Genomic DNA, 20,491 nt, shown 5'->3' on the forward strand with positions numbered 1-20,491 from the left:
TGCTGGCCCTCCGTGTTCACCTGCTTTTCTGAGGTCCTCATGCACATAGAAGTCAATGCATATACCTTCCTTGGGGAGTGGAGGAGCAACCCTGCAGCCTTATGCCAACCCATGCTCATGCAGTGACTGAACAGCACCATTTTCTTTCAGACCAGGATTAAAGGCCCTGACACAGATTTTTTTCCCTGCTATGGGCTTCTGCAGACCATGATAGGACAAGGGTTTGAGCCTGATTATGGATACTCTGTCTTGCCCGTGGTCCTAGGAATGCTTTTCCCCTGCTGGTTCCCAAGTGGTGAGGGAAGACAATTGCATAGTTCAGACATGGAGAGTGCAAACACTGGACTTACAAATAAAGAAATAAATAAATAAACATACATACATACATACATACTCTTTAAAGCCTCCAGACTAGGAGAGAGTGCTTTCAAGAAATCTGCAATGCATTTATGCAACTTTTCTTCTGCAATAGTCAGTTCCTCCATAGCAGAAGACTGTTTTTCTACCTGTTCTTTTCAGGTGTTGCATTAACATTTCTGTGGAGTAACTACAATTCACAAATCAACTAATTAAAGATTCAATACTCATAAAAATATGAATACTCATTAATATAAGAGTGCTTTAAAATATAGAAGCAATTGTCATGGGGACATTTCATCAGAGCAGCTCTTTATCCTTCTCTTCAAATCAATGTTCTCCATTTCTCCCTTACCCTGCAAGTCTCCAACCTGATAGTACTCATGTTTGGGGAAAAGGATATTTTATGCATTTCTACAACTTTTCTGCCACAGCTTGCTTTTACTCAGTCTGTGTCACCTTAACTAGAGATCACTCTACTCTTTCCCAAGTCAGCAGCTGCCAAAGGTTAGGAACTCAGCTGTGAAGAAAGGTAAGTTTGGGAGTTAAAACCTAATGAGTGAATAACAGTTTCCCACAATATGTTCTGGTATAACAGTGTATAATAGCTGTGCTATTCCACCTGAACTTCTCTGTATGATTTAGTAATAATTCTTATTCTAGGTCTCCTTCAAGTAAAATCCATTTATATACTTAAACCTTAAGGATGTCATAAATTCATTGATGAATAGGGTCATCCAGCAAAGCTAGTGTCGGTGCCGTCTGGTCAGTGGCCTCATTACTTTCTGTAGGTATTCAAGGATCCCACTTACCAGTTTCTGCTGCTGATCATGAGACAGAGACTAAGTGTGGGAACAGTGCTGGAACTAATCAGGAGTGAAAAAATTAATAACTTGGCACTCTACACTAGCAGGAGCCTTTTTGTTGTCTTCTCACACTGACTTCTAAGTCCTGACAATTCTGATAAAGTCTGCAGTTACAGCTGTTATAAAATTGCTATTAAAAATAGGAAACACAGGTTTCAAGCCATATGGTGAGACAGATTTTAAAATGGACCTGTCCCAGATGTCTACATTATGTTACCATCATGAAGGACTCCTCCATCTCTGTCTGGAGGTAGTGGAGGAGACAAGTAAGGCCTGGAGGACTGAGCTTCAGAAACAGTTATTGAATGGTATCCCTGGTACATCAAGGACAATATTATCAGTTTAAGACTACTTTAAATCAGGATAGTAAAAGCTGTGGGTATTTAGGAATTGTGTCATTAACTGTCTTTTTTCACTCTTCAAAGGCACCAGCTGTGGGGTTACTATCATGTGGAACAGCCATAACTGTTGGCAGCAGAAGACTTAAATATGATACTCAGTTAAAAAGACACAGAAGTTTTGTTTTCTGAGCCACATGTGGAAATGTATTTCATGGACAGATTAGTAAGTCTGGTGAGCTGTGCTACTGCTGTCTATTTTTATCTTATTTTGGATGTAAAATCTCTGCATTTTTACACAATGAAGCAAATCTCAATATAGAAAATGGACTTGACCTAGAAAATCTGTAAAGAAAGGTGAAAGCTGAGGAATTGTGTCAGGATCAAAAAGGGGAGTGGTACAGCTGAGGGAGCCCTCAGACTAGAAAGAAGCAGGGTGAAATAGAGAGAGAAGCTTTCGTGGTTTTGTATGTGTTTTTCCTGAGATCAAAGGGTATTTTGATTAACTCAGGTTGTACAGATACGCAATGAGGCAACAGGTGACTTCCTGAGGTCACTGGCCTGACTTGTCTGTCTGCACATTTATTTGATAACAAAGTTCTAGTCAGATACCTCAAAATTTTAAATTAATTTCACCGGTGTGGTTGGGAAAGATCAGATAAAACAAACAAGCAAGGAAATAAAACTCTTTTGTTTATGGTTTGAGAAGTCTGTTAGCACATAGCTGGCATCCTCAGGCTGGTGTAAGACGATTTCTTCAGCATTGTGTGTCATGAACTTGCCTGTATTTACTAGCATGTTCTTCTTCATTACCCAGTGGAATATTAATGGGAGGGCGAGGGCAGTTAACCTTTACATCTGTACTTTGGCAACTACCCAATACATTCATAGAAATGGTGAAAACTGTGGAAAATTGCTTATTTCCTACCTTCTTCCAGAAAGGGGATTAAGAGAGTGAAAAATCTCTATAGACAGCAAAGCTGAGGCTCAAAAAAAGTTTAGAAGAGACATGGGAGAAATTTTGGGTAAGAGAAAGACAGAGCTGCATATACTTCTGTAAACTAGGGATAATGGTCTAATCTGATGTTGTGAGCAGCTTTGTCCTGGTCAGGAAAGGTGACTATCATGAAGGAGACTCTTCTATTCAAGAGGAAAACAAAAGATGAAAGAGAATTATAGAAAATTTTACAACAGATTAGACCCCAGCTCAGTTTTTTTAGAGCAGTCAAGAAAATTAGGCTGAATCACGTACTGAGGATTAGTTTTCATCTCCTTTTCGGTATTTCCTGTACTTTTAAGTAAATAGAAACGGTGTCATGCAGGTTGGTAAATAATTTATTCTGTGGCAGTTGTCTCACACTTGTCATGAACTCCTGACATAGTAACTCCTGTGCAACAATGAAAGTCTTCTCCGCTGCATTCCTTAATGTGCCTGTACCCCCAGGCAGCAATTTCTGCCAGTCTTCAAAAGATGCTCCAGCACTGATCACCTTGATGTGTCATCTTCACACCTGGACACTGGGGCTGAAGCTCACCTGGGACAGCCCTAGAAGGGGCCCAGACAGGGTGTCCCTTTGCTGAGTCCTTAACTTGGGTTCCTGCCTGCCTTTGTCTGCCCGTGGTCCTCTGTGCTTCTGTAGACAGACCTTTGATGAGCTGATGGCTATTGCAATGGGCCTGGGAGTATCTGGGCAGGGTGTTGTTTGAGCTCCGCCTCTATTGTTTCTCTGTGCTCCTTTGTGGGTGTGCAGACAAGCTTTTGTCACATAGCCTAAAACATCCTACCCTCCTGGTCTCTGTTTGGAGGCTTTGACTCCCCTCTGATCAGGCACATGCTAAATTATTCAAAGGGAAAAATGCCACATATGGCATTTCTATCATAGAGCCAATTCTACTTTAAACCCTACTTTTCGTGGACTCATTCATAGGATTTCAGGGTATGTGTCTCCCAATCAAGGTGTTCTTATTTTTTTTTTTTTTTTGCAGATGGATGATCAGGGGATTTTACAGTACCTTTATGAATATATCAGTCTTAATGGATCCATCTTAAATCATATTAGGTCATTTTGGAGGACTAATTTTTGGATGCCTTCTCCACAGTTTTACTGAGATTAATGCAGATCATATGGATAGTTATAGAAACTCACCTTTTCTTATTTACCACCTGACAGCACAAGTTTTGAGGGTAATTTTTGCTGTGGCATTTAACAGGGAGTGCAACTACCAGCTGGCAATGTCCTGTAGCTATCACAGAAAAGGTCACCAGCCTCTTTCTGCAAAGCTCCACAATCAGGAAAGACCTGGTTCAATAAGTATGGGAAATCAAATACCTTCAGAGGCACTGTGGTGGTTTGAACAAAAAATACAAGTAATTTGGAGATTACCTTTAATCTGTTTTTAGTCTCCATGTTTTTAAATCTGCTTCTTAGAAACTTTAAATCAAATGATGTTTTTCCTAAGTCTCTGGGTTCAGTATTTGGCAGGATCAGAGGATCTTCTTGTGTAACATGTACAATGCAAGGTACACGCCTCCCATCTCCTGGCTTAGATGTCATGGCAGATGGCTGTATTAAAGGCTCACGTTACAAAGTCTTGATATTTTTTTTCCTCCAATAAATTTAATTCCCCTCAAAATCCCTCCTTCTGACTTATGTCTTCTAATTGGTTTTTCTTCACTAATACCAGGTTTTTTGGTTCCTAAGGATAAAACATGCCTCCAAGGGATAATTGGCCTGACTGCCCTCTCTGGCAAAAATACTCTGGAAATCCTCTGGGTTTTCTCTGCCAAAGTTTCTTTGGACTATTCTGTGATGAGTGAATTGTAAGAGTGAAATGAGCTGTCTTTCTATTATGGAAAACCTATTCCAACACTACTTAAACACTACCTACTAAACATATTTTCTTAGCTTCAGTCCATGAAAGTTTAACATCAAGGGAAGGTAAAAGATTAAGACATGCTGCTTTTTTTTTTATTTGCTAAGGTGGCTGGTTACACTTCAAGAATCAGCAAAGTTGCTGTTCCATGGTACAGCAACTTTCAGCTAACATCAGTAAATTGATGCAGGTGGTGCCAGTTGTATGGGCTTTAACACAGATCTCATTCAACAAATGGATTGAGGATGAGCCATATGATGCCACCTTGTTTCAGATGATGCCTGCAAATAGGAAGTCTTTCTATATTGATGTAGTTTTAGAGAAAAGAGGAGATTAAGGGAAAAGCAAAGGATTTCCATGAACTGAACAAAATTGATGTGAAAATGTAGGGCTAGGTCATCCTGTGAGCACTGCAGCATGCCTCGGGGATCCCAGCATGAACCCCTCAAGGTGTGCTGCAAATGGCAAAAGCATACAGGCAAAAGCATACAGTCACTGGTTCTCCTGCTCCAACTGCCCGACAGGCAGCATTCAAAAGATGGAGATAAGAAAGAATGATATTCAAATGCTTAATATGATTTTCTTGGGAGAACTATATTCTTGTTTCTTGTGACCCATTATCCTGCCAGAAACTTGAATATGAAGCCTGGACCTAACTGCAGTTTTTCTGCTGAGTTCAGTGTAGTCCAAAGTTCATCACCTGAAGTGCACTACAAATGCTAATCATTATAGCTGAGGCTCTGTTGTTACCAGCTCAGTAATGACTGATCGGTTGTTAAACAACAATTGAGCTCATTAAGAACACATATAAATGAGTAATTTCCATATAACCACCAGAAAGCTAGAACTCTGTACTGTAGTACCAGCAATGACCAAAGACTCTGTTAGTCCACATGCCCTCTTGGGCACCAGCTGGAGGGATTAGTGAGCTACCCTCACAGGATGGCTCACAGCTCACTTTCTAATGCAGTGAACATTTTCTTTCCCAATCCCAACATGTTTGATCCCATTTCAGTGAGAATGATAAATGATATAACAAAAAATCCCTGCAGAACAAGTACTAGAAAGAGCAGATCTGCAATGAGGAATGTGATTGTGACATTTAAACCCCAGCCTGAAATTCAAGTTGTTCTATTGTGATATGTTTTGTTTATAAACTCTGTGTAATTACAGATTTCGTTGGCATGATATTTTGAAGTTAGTTAAGCTCTTTAACCTAGAATGCAATTGCATTTTGTTGTTGTTCTTGTTTGCTTATGTTTAACTTCTGTTGATTTCGAAAGGTTCAAATGACTAAAGGTCTTTGACTGGTGTTGCGTATTTCTTTATATTTTCAGAAATAGTAGGAAAATATTGCTCACGTCATGAAAGCCCCCACCAACCCCCTATTAAAAGGTAATCTGTTGCTCTCATTCTGCATACCATTTCACACTGATGGAGCCTGTGTGTTCATGAGAGAGAAGAATGGAGAAGTCCAGAAAAAAATTTGTCGATATCCTAGGCAAGGCGATGGCTACTGCTGACACACTGGATCGGGACAAACTTCTTTTTTCTTACAAAGGGATTCTCTACCCTGTTAGTTTTTGCAGTCCTGAAGTGTTCAGAAGCATGGAGTCTCTTGAAGCCAGAAGTGATGATATCATTTTGGCAGGATACCCGAAATCTGGTGAATATATTTTACTTTCTTCATAAATAAAACTATGTAATGACAAATGAGTAGGTTTGCACTAAAGATGTATCGTATATATAAAAATTAGTTATAATATTATATATTATACTAAACAACAGTATTCAGAATTTTCACAAAATTTTGTAGAACTGATTTAAAAACTGTTTTTAAAAAGTACAAAGTTAATTATGAAGATGTCATATAGGGAATTTTTCAAATGACTGAGAAAAAGACATCCGATTTTCATTTCTATAGCATGTAGAAGTTTTTTAAGCTGTACTTTTTATAGTTATGAAGCTAAATACCCAAATTAGAGAGAATTAAAATACAATTCTCACACCAGATACAACTAGATCTCCTGATATTGCGGGATCTGATGTCACATTTATATTTGTAAAGTTAAAGGCTTTATATTTTTACACAGAACAAAGCTTTTGGTATCTTTGTATGCCATGCTGCATATTCTTTAGTTTATTTCACATAGATGTCAAGAATATCTGAAATCCATAACTATTGAAAATTATTTTTGTAGCACTTGAAGCAATATTGCTGATCTTTGACTATTGGGAAACTGAGGAGATCTTTGCTAAGGTTGTGATTTTACCCTGCATCTTTGCTCCTTCTGCCTGAAAGCAGCTTATACTGGTCTCTATCAGAGCTATGGTTTGGATTAGATGTGTCTCATATCAGTTTTAATGTTTCTCTTCTTCAGCACTTGGATTCACAGTGTCTTGCAGTAGACAGTCACAGTTCACAGGACTGTAAAGTTATTGTCTTTTTTCACATTTTCTTTTTGAAGAAATGCTATACACCAGAACTCAGTTATTAAGACTGTAGTGACAAAGCTCTAGGAACCCAGTGTCCAGAAGTCAGAAAATGGTAAACTAAAGATGGGAGTTCTCTACAGACTTTTAAACGTCATGAATAGAAATACAATAAATGTACACAGGAAATGTTACTTTAGAGAATTTTTGCTTATGGTAAAAAACATGAGCACATACAGCACAATTTTCAGATCTAGTTCTGCTCCTGTGCTGAAATTCTGTGATCCATCTTTCCTCCCAAGATAATCCTGTGCAGCAAATCAGAAAACATATATAATATACTAGGTTTTGAGATACGGGTTTACCACCCCAATTTCCCTTATTTTTGTCACAATAAAAATGTATTATATTAACGCATATTTTCCATTTTGAATCACAGTGGTTCTCCTTTATTATTTAATTAACAATATACAGGTTAATTTACAACACACAAGTTGATTTACGATGCACTGGGACATTTGAGTTGGAGATATATCCTCATAAAGACTAAAGGTGAGGCCCTGAGGGGCAATTGTCCAGATAGTCAGCTGTGATTATACCACACGAAAGGAGACCAGGCAACTCAGCTGGTAGTACTACCTACCCTTTGGCTTTCCTGGAAAATCCATTTCTTTTCCATAGAATTGCAAAATCACAGAATCACAGAATGTTGGGGTTGGAAAGGACCTCAAAATATCATCTAGTTCAATCCCCCTGATGGAGCAGGAACACCTAGATGAGGTTACACAGGAAGGTGTCCAGGCGGGTTTTGAATTTCTCCAGAGTAGGAGACTCCACAACCTCCCTGGGCAGCCTGTTCCAAAGGTTTTACTAACAATTGTGTATTTTTTCCCTTTCAGGTACAAACTGGGTAGGCCAAATCTTAAGTGATCTGGTAGCCATATTTGAAAAGAAAACACAGAATAAAGAAAGCAGTGAGAATGATGAAAATCTAGAAGAATTTCCCTATCTTGAAATGGGAGATACTGAGAAATATGAGGTAGACATGGAATACATATGAAAGTTGTCAAAATTTTGTGCTTCAAATATTAAATATATGGTGTGTGGAATATTCCACTGTTTGATAAGAGCTCTACCATTTCTCTGTATGTGGCATCTGGTCAAGATGAATCTCATCTGCGTTACAAAATGCTGAGGCATGAATGAACACTTCGGAGGGCTTCAGAGGAACACATGCTCATTAGATATGCAATAACTGCAGAAATTCAACCTAGCATATTTTGTCTTTAAGAAGAGTTTCACAAAATTTCAAATACTGAAATACTGGCTTTTGTGTCTTCTACCAGCTCTTTTTCCTCACCCTTTCTCTTTCTCCTTGGGATCCCTCCAGCTTTCACATACCCTCAGTTAAAGTCTGCATCTTACCTTTAGATTTGATCCCTTTCGTAACAGAACATGCTAAATTCATTATCACTGGAGAGAATTAGGAATGGATAATCTTGTTCCAAACACTCATTCTCAGTGGCTTTTGAAGATTTAAGCTGCTCAGAGCAGTCCACTAAGATTCCAGGATAACATTCACAAAGAAAAAGGGCTTCTATCAGCCACTAAGTTGATAAGCTTAGCAAGGCAATATTTTATCATAAGCTGATGGAAAAGAATACTTGCATTAACTAAACTGTCCACTTTCCTCCTTCCAATTCTTAAAGCGAATGAACAAATTACCTTCTCGAAGAGTTATATTTACTCATCTCCTCCCTGAAAATCTTCCCAGGTCTATCTTCAAAAACAAAGCCAAGGTGAGTGCTGATTTTAGTGTTTTGTAAGTGAATACTCCAACAGATTATTATTTTTTTTTTCCAAAGCCAATTTAGTATTTTTATATCAATCTTCAGAAAAACTCCTATATTTAAGAAGTGTTCAGCCTGGCCATTTCTACATACCTGTTTAAGAACTGCCATTCATCTCAATCCAAATTCATCCTTAGTGACACCTTTGTGTCAGTCTCCACAAGTGAGACTGAGGAGGAACAAATTGTCCAGCAGTAAAATGTAGTTTGGCACACAATTTCCCGTGGGAGATGTTTTATAATGTTGTCACAAGTGAGGGCTTCAGTAAGTTTCAGGGAGAATTTGTATTTGTGTGATTTTTCCCCACTACATAAATGATGAATGATGATTGTATCAAGCAAAACGTACTTCAATTCCACATAATTAATTTGATTAATCTGTAAAATACGTTTTAATAATTATAGGAAATCATCTTCACAAGGTACTGAAGCAAAGTGAAATACTTCACCTTCTGAATTTAGAATGAAATTGCTACTTCTGCAAGTAGTATACAAGGTATTAGAAATTCCCCAAACTGCAATTATAGATTACTGTTTTCTTCATACCCTAGTCTGTTATGTCTTTCTCTAGAAATATAATATTTTCACTTTTTTCTAGATATTGTTACTGCTTCGCAATCCAAAAGATGTGGCTACATCTTTTTATCATTTTTCCAATGGCATATCTACTCTTCCTTCTTATGAGACCTGGGATGATTTCTTTGTAGCTTTCATGACGAAGAAAAGTAAAGTATATTATTCTCTGTGTGTCAATTATCCAATGCTTTGATTTTGTCTAAAAGCCTTGCACTTTGTAAATCAGTTTCACTAGGATTTTTTAGTTTACAGTACCAAAGCTGAGATTAAAGACAGAAAGTTAGAAATTTGAATTAAAGTTTACAAAACTTGTCTTACTGCCCAAGGGTAAATCCTCATCAAAACTGCACTTCCACAGATTGCTTTAACTTGCACAAACTGGTATTTTCTCTGGAAGAAGCAGTTCCTTCTTATCTCTGTCTTGGATCCGCTTCACCCCTCCTCTTCAGTGTCCATTAGTTTGTGCCCACACAGATGCCTGGACACCTACATGCCAAATTGGACCAGAGGAATGATTTGGACTAAGTAGTGCATTGAAAAAGAAAGAAAATGATCCTGCTAGTTTAAAATGGCATAAAGTGTTCAGTTTGGTATATCACATGGCCAGCAGAAAGGGAGGTTAGATGAGATTTTAAACTGGATTAAGGGAGTCTGCAAGAAGGTTCGAGTACCAACTGCTCTTTGGTGGACTCACATCTGTCTTGAAATACTAACAAGTTTTATCGTACCAACTTACAAATTGTATCATATGCCTGAGACACGTACATGTGTCAGAACAGCCTAGAGGAAAACTCCCATAATTCCCACAGAAGGTTGTAAACTCTGACTTAGACATGATTAATAATGCCCATGGCTGAGGGACCAATTTAAGGAACAAAAGTTGGTTTATTTCATAAGACACTTGTCTAATCTTCACCTATGCTTCATCTGAGGATTCTTTTGTTTTATTTAGTGGCCTGGGGATGCTACTTTGAATACCTTTCCAAATGGAACAAACATGCTGCTGATGAAAATATTATGACAATAACTTATGAAGAGCTAAAAGAGGTGAGGTTACCAGTAGCTACAAATATTTTACACTTCAAAGAGCATTTGTTCCTAAAACAATTAACCATTATAGTCATGTAGTCTATTCAAACTGTGTGATAGTGTAGGAGATCCTTGTTTTAAGGGAAGGAAAGGTGAAATTCAAACTTTTTAAAATTCTGTTTGTGAAAATGATTCTTTTTTTCTCTTTAGCTATGGTATAACCCCAAATCACTGTAGATCAAAAACCTCAGTAACTTTTGGGGGAGATCTTTTATATAATAAACCATGTAGATTTTACTCAACTGTAAATCATGTACAGTCTTTTGTGATCTATAGGAATTCAACTCATATTTCCCCTGAAATAATTATGAAGAAGAAAACCACTATGTGCCACTCCAGTCCTACTGAAGTCTATGAATATTCTATATATGCAGACTGTAGAGAGGTGTAGGGAAGTTCCATCACCTCGGAAAGCAGTGTGATTTGTTTCAATGTCATGTGGTATGTTGCATTCCTTTTTTCAGAATCCAGTCCTGGGTGTGAAAAACATAGCTGCTTTCTTTGGGATTCCCCTGACTGAGAAAGAGCTTCAGAGTGTGGTAGAGAGGTGCAGCTTCCAGTCAATGAAGAAGAACTCACAGAAGACCCACGGGGCATTTGGCAATATTCTCTTTCGCAAAGGTAGGATGTTCCAGGAGGTCCAGAGGTAGAACAGTCACATTCTCAAGATCTTGTGTTGCCCATAATTTACTTCTCTTTTTGCACATGTTAGTTTCACAGATTGTTGTCAGGCATGTTATCTACTATTATGCTTGAGGAGACTGGTCATGCAGCACTGGTGAGGCAGAGACCCAGCAAGGCTCTGGCAGCACGCTGCAACCAGCAAAGGAGAAGCAACTACACAGAGCAAATTGTGGAGGCCCACAGATGAACATCAGGAAATGTCACGTATCTGAATTTCTCTCCATCTCTGCGCCAAGGTCACTGATTCTTCAGCCGTTAAAGGCTTACCTGAACAGGCAAAACTGGACCAAGCTTGTCCTGAGTAGCATGATCACAGTTTTTAGGAGATTGTAGGATGTCCTGGAAGGGACACTGCTAGCCCCCTGTTCACACTCGCAGGTTAGAAGTAAGCCAAGCATGCAAGAGTCAGGTACACCAAGAAGGGGAAACAAAAGGAACTACTTTTGCAGTGTAGTATAGGGGGGACAGGCCTGAGTGGGGCAGGCCTGAGAGGGCCAGCCTGGCTGTTGGATCATTTCTGCATTTTACATTAAAGAAGTCACTGGATGAAAACTCAAGATGCCAAGGGAGCAGAAACCCAACTTTGACTCCTGCCAGGTGGTTCTTAATCAAGCCTTCTTGGTCTTCCACCTTGTCAGTCATAACTGACTGGAGTAAAAAGCTGCAGGGAAACAGGACTTTAGGCTGCTGGTTTTGGACACAGTCACCTGGAGTATGTAGTATTTTCCTTTTTCCTATGTTCTTTCGCATCATAGCAGTTTTACAGAGCTGTAGCTCCACTAACTTCACGAAATTATATTGGTGCAAAAATGAATGAAGCTTTATCTGAAAAAATGGACCAACTCCATTTAGTGTAAAATGGCATAAGAATGACAGATCTACAGAGCAAAAAAAAAATAAATTCTTATTTTTCAAGAGTTTCTTTACTTCTTTGAAGGTGGTGTAAGTGACTGGAAGAATCTTTTCAGTGAAGATCAGAATGAGAAAATGGACAAAGCATTTGAAGAACATATGAGAGGAACCAAACTGGGAGCAAAGTTAAAGTATGATGTGTACTGTAAAGCCTGAATAGTAATGGAATGTGGTTTGAGCAAGAGCTTTTCAATATGCTCTCAGATCATCTGAATGCTATCTACTAGAAAACCAGATCGAATTACTGTAATAATTGCATTGCAGCTGCCTTTACAGTGACAATGATGAATAGTGGGATTTTTCATTAAAGGTGAGAACTTTGACTTGCTTTGGCTATCCTGGCTGACTAAGATAACAACTAGTCATATTCAGATAGACTTAACAGCCGTGTTTCAGCAGCTGTCACCTGGAAGGAAAATAATCTCATCTATTTCTATCCAAACTCAGTCTTTCTAGACTAATTATAATTATTTAGTATCTAGATTTTTTTGTAACAAAAATGTTTCAAATCAGGTAACATCTTCACAAAAAAGATCATGAGCAAAAATATGGATCTGACACAACCTTAATTAATGACAGAAGATATCTTACCCATGACTTCAGCACAAACTGCATCAAAGCTAGATGGAGGAAAATGAAGGGGAGTGGAGATCAGCATTGTTAGGGAATTTAATCTCTCCGAATGAGGAATTACAAGGTGGATTTCAGATTATGGACTAGTGTTAATATGCAAGATCCACACAGAGGCACTGCTTTTATAGAATCATAGAACAGCCCAGAATGGAAGGGACCATGAAAGATCATCTGGTCGAGCCTTTCATGGGAAACAGGGCCTAAATGAGATTATTGCATCTTGAAAACTTCAGTGATGAGGGCTCTACCACATCCCTGAGGAGGTTGTTCCAGTGAATGATTGTTCTCACTGTAAAGAATTTGTTTCTTATATTGAGATGAAATATCTCCAGGTGCAACTTGTACCCGTTGTCCCTTGTTCTCTCCATGTGGCTTCTTGTGAACAGAGAACCTCTGTCCTATTTGTAGCTGCCCTTTATGTACTAGAATAATGTGGTGAGGCCCTCCCTGAGCCTTCTCATCCTTGTGGCACTCCTGCGGAACCCTCCAGTCTATCTGTCAAAAGAGAGAAATCCATAAGACACCAGTCTGGCACATCCAAGCATTCAGCTGGTAATTCTTAGGTGTGTGCTGGGCCTAGGATGTGTGCTTCACATGATGCAACTAAGTAAAATGTGCATATGCCTTGACCCTGTTGTTAAACGATTAGAGCTGCACTTTTTCATCAATAAACACATTTGTGCTATGTGGGTATGATTTCTATATCCTCCTTGCTGATATAGATGTCTCTGGAATATTTGTGCAGAACATGCTGCATGATGTCTCATCACAACCATTCTTTTGGAAAACTATAACAGCTAAGGAAATGTTGGCTTCATCTGGCAAACAAAATTCAGTTCCTTAGAAGAGAGATTCCTCCACCATATTCCGAGACAGATATGCCTACATGACTCGCACACCACACTAAGATTAAAAACTGAGCAACAAGCAACCCAGCATACTGTGTCAGACCCTCGTAGCCATCAGACCCTGCCCTAGCGATGCTGCAGAAGGCCAGTTTCCAGTTCTCCACAGCCCTACCCTGCTTGGCCATGGACCTCGCCAAGGTCGAGCCACCCACAGGTTCATGTCCTGACCCATCCTCAGCTCACAACCGTCCCCAGGGAGGTGCCCGATGCCTGGGGCTGGGCCTGCCCTGCTCCTGGCTGGGGTGGTGGGACTGGCCCAACTGCCAGAGCCTGCCCCATGTTTCCCTGACAGGATTAATGAGGAGTGTTGCAGATTTGTCTCTGATGGGCCTCTCACAGCCTGCTTCTCTGCTAGATTTTCTAAACTTCTGTGCAAAACTGCCCATGTGAAATGGCTCTGCATGAAGAGTGTGTGCTTGTATGAACCTGGCAGTTCTCGGTTTGTAGGTTTTCATTGACAGAAGAGTAAGACTTCATCTAACTCTGGTGTTCATGGATGAAAAGAGACAAAGCACCATGCCCCATAATTCTGGAATCAACAACATTTTGTTCTATTCCTTAATGCTAATTTACTCCCTCATACATGCCCGTTAGTATTTCCTACATGGTGACATTGAAAGCTATCTAGATAACAGAAAGCAGTGTGCATCTCAGTGTCTTCAAGGAGTTGAACAAGGGAACAAGCCTGACCAGAAATAGGGAAACAGTCACTGAAATATTCAAAAGGTCTTTACTAAGACAAAACAATGGTATTTCAATATCTATTGCCTTTTTCTCTGCAAAGGCATTTTGTAGCCTAAAGGCTGTTAGCAGCCCAGAGACTTTGGAATCTCTGAAATCCTTTGAAATAAGGAGTGTTGATATGATTCTCACCATGTTTCCTAAAATGGGTGAGTCTTGCTTGCTTTATGAAGAGTTCACTGCTGCAGTCCAGAAGTGTATGACTGCACATAACACAGCAATAGTGCTCACAGCAGGTTAATGATGACTTCAGTCTGCTGTGAAGGCACAGGAGCAAGGGTTGTTCCATGGAGGAGGGCAGGAGGACTGGTGTTTCCATAGACCTTCTCCACTGCAGGATGTAGGTCATTCCTGTGTGCTGAACACAGACACAACTGTCACCAAGACTCTTGTACCTTTTTCCTCTCCCTTCCCATGCCTTTCAATCCCGGCATTTGGGATTACTGGATACCTGCATGTTTCCTCCTAATGACTTGGAGAAATATCTTAACAGATCATTTGAAGGAAAAAAAAAAGAAGAGTTGATGTTTGATTTGCATTATATCTACTTCACGCTAACAATTTTTTTCTCAGACAGGTAAGGTACAAAATTGTGAGGTTTCATGTGAATATCAAAAGTATTTTAGATATCATTTGACATTTGAGGCATAATATCTCAAACTTCCAACCAATCTTAGGAGAACTATGTTAGAAAATGCTTTATGTGACTCATTATGTGATGTGGCCAAGATTCAATACACTTAATTAGATGGTGTGGTTGTGAATGATGAGTAAGCTGAGAGAGATGCAGCTTAACTTTCAGCTCAACAGGGGCAAAGGGCTTCTGGCTTCTAAAACAACATTTCTCACAGAAATTATAGCAATATGACTTGGAAAGATGAGCTCAGACTCTCCTGCTGGTTAAAAGGCTGAAACTGGATTTGGTCATTAGGAGGTAATGTAATGATTGCACACAAACACCTCTGAAAAGCAGTAAAAGCCCTGGATGAGACCTAAATTCTTTTAGCCTGTAAAGACGGCTACTTTTGACTGATCCTTCAATTTTTTCAAAGTTTTATTTTCAGAAATTGATTAATTATATTTCCTTTTGACTAAGTCATAATTCCAGACTGTTCTGCATTTCTGTCTTCAGCCTTTTCTGATGTGTGATATCTTATAGTTTCCCAGCTGATGTTACCCAACCCTACTTAAAGGATTTACTTCTCCAGACCTCTCAGTCTAGGTATGCATATAGGTGTACAGGCTGGAAACCTTGGCTATTATAAAACAGCTCCTTCCTAAGACACACAGCTCTTAATATTTTTTCTTCTAAAGAGAATGAAAAAATTCTCTTCCAGAGGAACAATATCCACCTTATGTCCTGCCCACTCATATTTTTTCAAAGCAAGGCTAAGGTGAATCTCACTTTTTATTTAACCTGAACCTACTGTTATTAATAGCATTTTCATACGGATTAGTTTTCCATTTCCCATGTAAACTGTCTTTTCTGAGACTGTATGCAGGCTTTAGAGGGTTAATTATACATTTCCAAATGTGAAGTGATAAAGTGCTGTTTACAGAGACTGTGGACACATGTTCTCTTGCAGCTGCAATGATAATAGCCCCATAGGTTATTGCTGCCTTTGGCTCATCCCTGCCAAACACAACTGCTCCCTCAAATTTCCTGCAGGAGCTGCTCTCTGGCCTCTTTCATCCCAAATCATCCAGACTGGGATCTCTTTAAACTAGCTGTGAAAGGACCTTGAGTTGTTCCAAGCTTAGAAGTGAGCCTACCTGGACACACCATAATCACTCAGAGGGCTGTAAACTTCTAAAGGCTACATTTAAGTTTAGCTAAACAAGGACAATCAATATTTAAATACATAAACGTATTTTCTTTTGAATGAGAAAATAATAATAATACAAAAGGCCTTTCAAGCAAATCTCTCCTCATAGCTTTTGTCTCAGTCCAGCAACATTTCATGGCATTTGGGATTGCAGCAGGCTCCACACAGGCTGAATATTCCTGAGAAATTTGAGCTAGTGGCTGCCCCAAAGGCTAGACTTACTTCCCTCTTCCAACTGTAGTTGTCTGATCCTTCTTTTGCATGAGCTGTTGTGCTTATTTGACACCCCCAGCTTTTTGAAGCAGCATGAAATACTCACTTTTGGTGGCAGCAAGCTGTCAGATTGTCCCAGCTTTCTTGCACAATCTCACCCTTGGTGCCTCTGGGTCTCCAAGAAAGAATTTTTCTGTTGCTTCAGAGGCTTGGCTCTGTCTTTTTCTGCTTCTTGCAGTTATATCTTGATATCTGCCCTTGCTGCAGGCTTCCTGCCTGCTGGGTCAGGCTTTCCCAGCTCAGGGAGCCCAGCTCAGCTTCTTTACTGGGAGCAGAGCAAGCACAGCATGGCAAAGGGGCAACCACCTGGCCACTGAAAGGGAACAGGGTAGACATAACACTGTGCACACCCTGACAGACAGCATCGCTCTCCCTTATACCTGGAGAGGGCCAGCAGTGCTGACTGGTTGTAGATTTGCTGCAATAAAGTTAAAGCCTTTTAGGCTGGGCACAGAAACTGGACACATCTCTGTAAAGGGAACTTTAGACTTAAAATCCAGCAGCAATCATTTAAGGTTCATTGCATTCGGTCTTGTTGTTTTAGCAAGAAATTCATTCTTTATTTGAAAAATAATTTATATATTTGAATTTATATATTTGTTATCAAGAAACATCTTGCTAGCAAAGGCGTACATTTATTATTTTTTTTTTCTGAAAGTATTGTCAACTTTAGTAAATGTTAAAAAGATGTATTTTCTGAGTATTTAACAGCTTTTTTTCCCTAGCCACTCAGTTGCATATTTCCGTTTTTTTTTTTCAGATAAGATCTAGAACAGCAAAGATGCAGCCATCTTCTACTTCTGCTTGTGCTCCTGGGATGAGTACTTCACAACTTTATGAATGGGAGAGGTAGTTTCCATTGTCTAGAAAGATATTCTGACTAATAGTGTATACAGGTGAAAATAGTTCTAACTAAAGTGAGACTAGCTTTTTGGCAATGAGCATGAAATTAGAATTTAACCTTGTGTTGACAGACACTTCATTTTCTGATGCTGTATTATTTATGTCTTTCCACCAGCAAAGTAGTTACGAAAACACTTTAGTCCTGAACTATCCTAGGTTTTGAAATAATTCTCATGTATTATTTTTAAAGTTATAGAGAGACAGATGTGATATGATTCTGCAATGAACTTCTCTTGGCAAATGGCTGAACCAGTGTTTAATGGCGGGAGCTGTTTTTGTGTGAGTCTTGGTGCATTTTGACATGGAGGCACCCCAAAGTCAGTATTAGGTGGACAGCAAGTTCCAAAACAGACTTTATTCTGGCCGGGAAAGTGCAGCCAATATACTGACCAAAACAGGGTTTATACAACTAGTTAGCACTCCAACAACATAAAATAAAGGTTCGGATATCAGTTGAGGAGATTATTGGGGTGCGGCAAAATGAGAATAATGAGGATCCACAGTGTGCATGCACACGCTCACAAGAAACAAAGCCAGACCCCTCTGACTCCAGGGTACCCACAAGAAATATTCACTCGCCTGGGTTATGCAAGGACTCATTCAAGGATATATTCAGTAAATTATCACTCACCCAAATGGGGAGGTGAGGTGCTTCCAATCCCAGGAAGTTTCCTTAGACGGCATTCCAGTCTAAGGGGAGGGCTCCAGCACAGACCCACTGCTCTGAGACCACACAAAGGGGATCTTCGGCAGGGGCCCTGATTATAGTCTGATCAGATCTGGCTGTGGGCATTCTAGAAGCTTCTCAGCTTCTCTGGGCCACTCCTCTGTTAATGACCCTGTCAACCGACTCTGGGTCCCACAAAAGAGACATTAACCGCCCCATTGAAGGCTCCACTTCTCAGGGGGGGAAGTGCAACTGCCACAATCTGGCTGCTTCTCTCCAGCTAATGCAGTACATGTTGACTGCTGCAGCTGGAACCTCATGAAGGGAGTTGTGGGGGGAAGCCACCGTACCACCTTCAGTGGTTCCTGTGCCCATCATTACCTCTCACCAACTTTCTGATGGCTACTAAGAAGCAGATCTGGGCCACCTGAGCAATGTTTTTTTATCAAAGAATTGCTCTGCCTGGACTCCAAGGGAAAAGGGAAGCCTGGACTGAAATGTCAGGACAGGTTGGACACAGTCCTCAGACTTGTTGTTGGACAATGTTTTCTAGGCCTTCTTTATTGTGGACAAGTAGTCGCTTACAACCTGTCCACGGCAATCAGAATGGTGTAACTGCCTGAAAACTTGCTTATATTAATAGAAACAATGCACTAGTTATGTATGATTCAGTAAAAGCATGTTAAAGGCATGGTATCAAAAGAAAAAAATTCACCAGCTAGGACTGGTTTATGGTATGGACAGTTTAATGCATTTTCCTTACTTGCAATCTTGAGAAAATATTGATTACCTATTTTTCAGGCTTTCTTGTTAGTATAATATTTGTAAATATTCCAAAAACAAGACCTTGAACACTATATCCTGCATAAAATGAAGCAGTAAAATTGTTGGGTGGCATTTTTTTGAGGGGAAGAAGAAATAACAACACAATGAGAAAGACTGTTATCATGAAAAAACTCATTCTATGTTAAAAAATACAGAGATCAAAGGTTCTGACAGAACATGTACTTATAGACATAAATGATGTTAATTATAGCACAGACATACATGCTAAAACATTTGCAGAATTCATTTAGAAGGTTCTTCCAGAACTGAAATGTAATAAAGCAGCTCTGAGTATGACTCTGCTATATATAATAGAAAATCTTTCTTTGATCTTATTTCTCCATAGTCAGTTTACTGTAAAGGAAATTAAATACAGTCAAGGAACTGGGAACAATTCAGAATTCAATCTGTTATTCACCCCAGCTAGTGCCTGGACATTATGCTTCAGTGCTCCTCTGTTTCTTAATCCTTACTTTTTAGTCCAGGTCCCAGAGTTGAATATAAACCTAAGGTTGTGAAAAGAAGGTAGTGGTGAAGAGGAAGAAACCCTTTCTTCTTTACACAATGCATCTTTACTTTCACTGTTGCTGAATACTCTTTTCTCTTCAACAGTGTCTTGGGAATTGTCGTGGCTGTGCAGTTGAATGAAACAGGCATTTCAGTGATGGATATATAAAGTCAATAAGGTATGAGGAATCAAAGGAGGTGGAGTTACTATTATTTAAAGTAAAGCATATTTCAGCTTTTAGTGAGTGTATTACTGAAATAATGTACAAGAGGTCATAACGAACCATTAAGATCAGTTAAATGATGCTTCAAAATAGAAATGATCAGGAAATTGCCATTCCTGCAAGTGAAATCAAAAGAATCAAAAGAATGTATATTCATGCTGACTTTTATTGAAACCTGAAATACCAAAACATATTTTTGGAAAAAATTGAAAAAAATTACATAAAATTTTCTTTTCAGTCAAAAAGCCCTTTCTTCTTGGAAAACATTTTGGCAGAAGCTCTCACCATATATATTGAAATGTATTTTGAAAAACTAAAAATTGGGTTTGGATATGACGTAATTCTAATGAAATCCTTTTGCAAAGGAGAAATTCTGCCAGCTTCAAACAAAAATGTGCTAAAGAAGCTAGGCTTCAGGAGCAATAGCAGTTTTGTATTAACAAGCCATATGTCCAGTGTTCTCCATAATGATCCTCAGCACCCAAAGTATGCACATCTATACATAGGTGTAAATCTCCCCAGTCTTTTGGCAGAATCAGGACAACTCTCAGAGGTTCACTTTCCATTCCTAAGTTGTCTGGACAATGTTGGCAATGTATGAATAAAGTCAGTGGCCTCATTTTCAAAATTACAGAGCATTTCTTTTCCATGGGTATTAGTAGATGGTGATAGTATCGAACAGCTCTTAAAACCAGACCAGCTAACATCATCATAAAGATGCATAAAGATACTTTGGAGGGAAATTTGGCCAATGTGGCATTTTTTTTTTCCTAAGGGTCCAATATGTTGTTATGGAATTTAAACTGCCTAAGACTGAACTGAAGAGTTAACTGTAAAATATGTATTCTACAGATGGAATGGAAAACTGCATTTCAGTAACACGGTATGTCACCTATTTGACGAAAGTGTTTACTGCTTACATGTGTCCTCTACCATTGGTTTTAAGTCGGATGAAAGATGGCTTCTAAGTGTCTTTTTCAAAATGTCTGAAATACATAGGCATGTA

The 20,491-nt window shown here is 39.2% G+C and overlaps 1 protein-coding gene across 7 annotated transcripts in view; it reads left to right on the forward strand.

Moving 5' to 3' along the window:
- Positions 1–20,491, forward strand: part of LOC102087770 (sulfotransferase 6B1) — a 49,074-nt gene that overhangs the window by 8,574 nt on the left and 20,009 nt on the right. For 2 of the 7 annotated variants that reach the window (XR_010471467.1, XR_010471468.1), the window contains exons 3-12: positions 1,649–1,796; positions 5,773–6,101; positions 7,768–7,907; positions 8,578–8,667; positions 9,316–9,442; positions 10,246–10,340; positions 10,847–11,003; positions 17,120–17,208; positions 19,367–19,440; positions 20,261–20,368. Coding sequence is in view for 4 of the 7 variants with exons in the window: in XM_005508612.3 (XP_005508669.1) it covers positions 5,900–6,101; positions 7,768–7,907; positions 8,578–8,667; positions 9,316–9,442; positions 10,246–10,340; positions 10,847–11,003; positions 12,004–12,134 (942 nt within the window). In the remaining 3 variants the exon portion in view is untranslated. The other 5 variants (XM_005508612.3, XM_065057678.1, XR_010471469.1 and 2 more) reach the window with 4 other exon arrangements.

Source organism: Columba livia, chromosome 3 (assembly GCF_036013475.1).
Source record: "Columba livia isolate bColLiv1 breed racing homer chromosome 3, bColLiv1.pat.W.v2, whole genome shotgun sequence".
Classification (NCBI taxonomy): Eukaryota; Metazoa; Chordata; class Aves; order Columbiformes; family Columbidae; genus Columba; species Columba livia.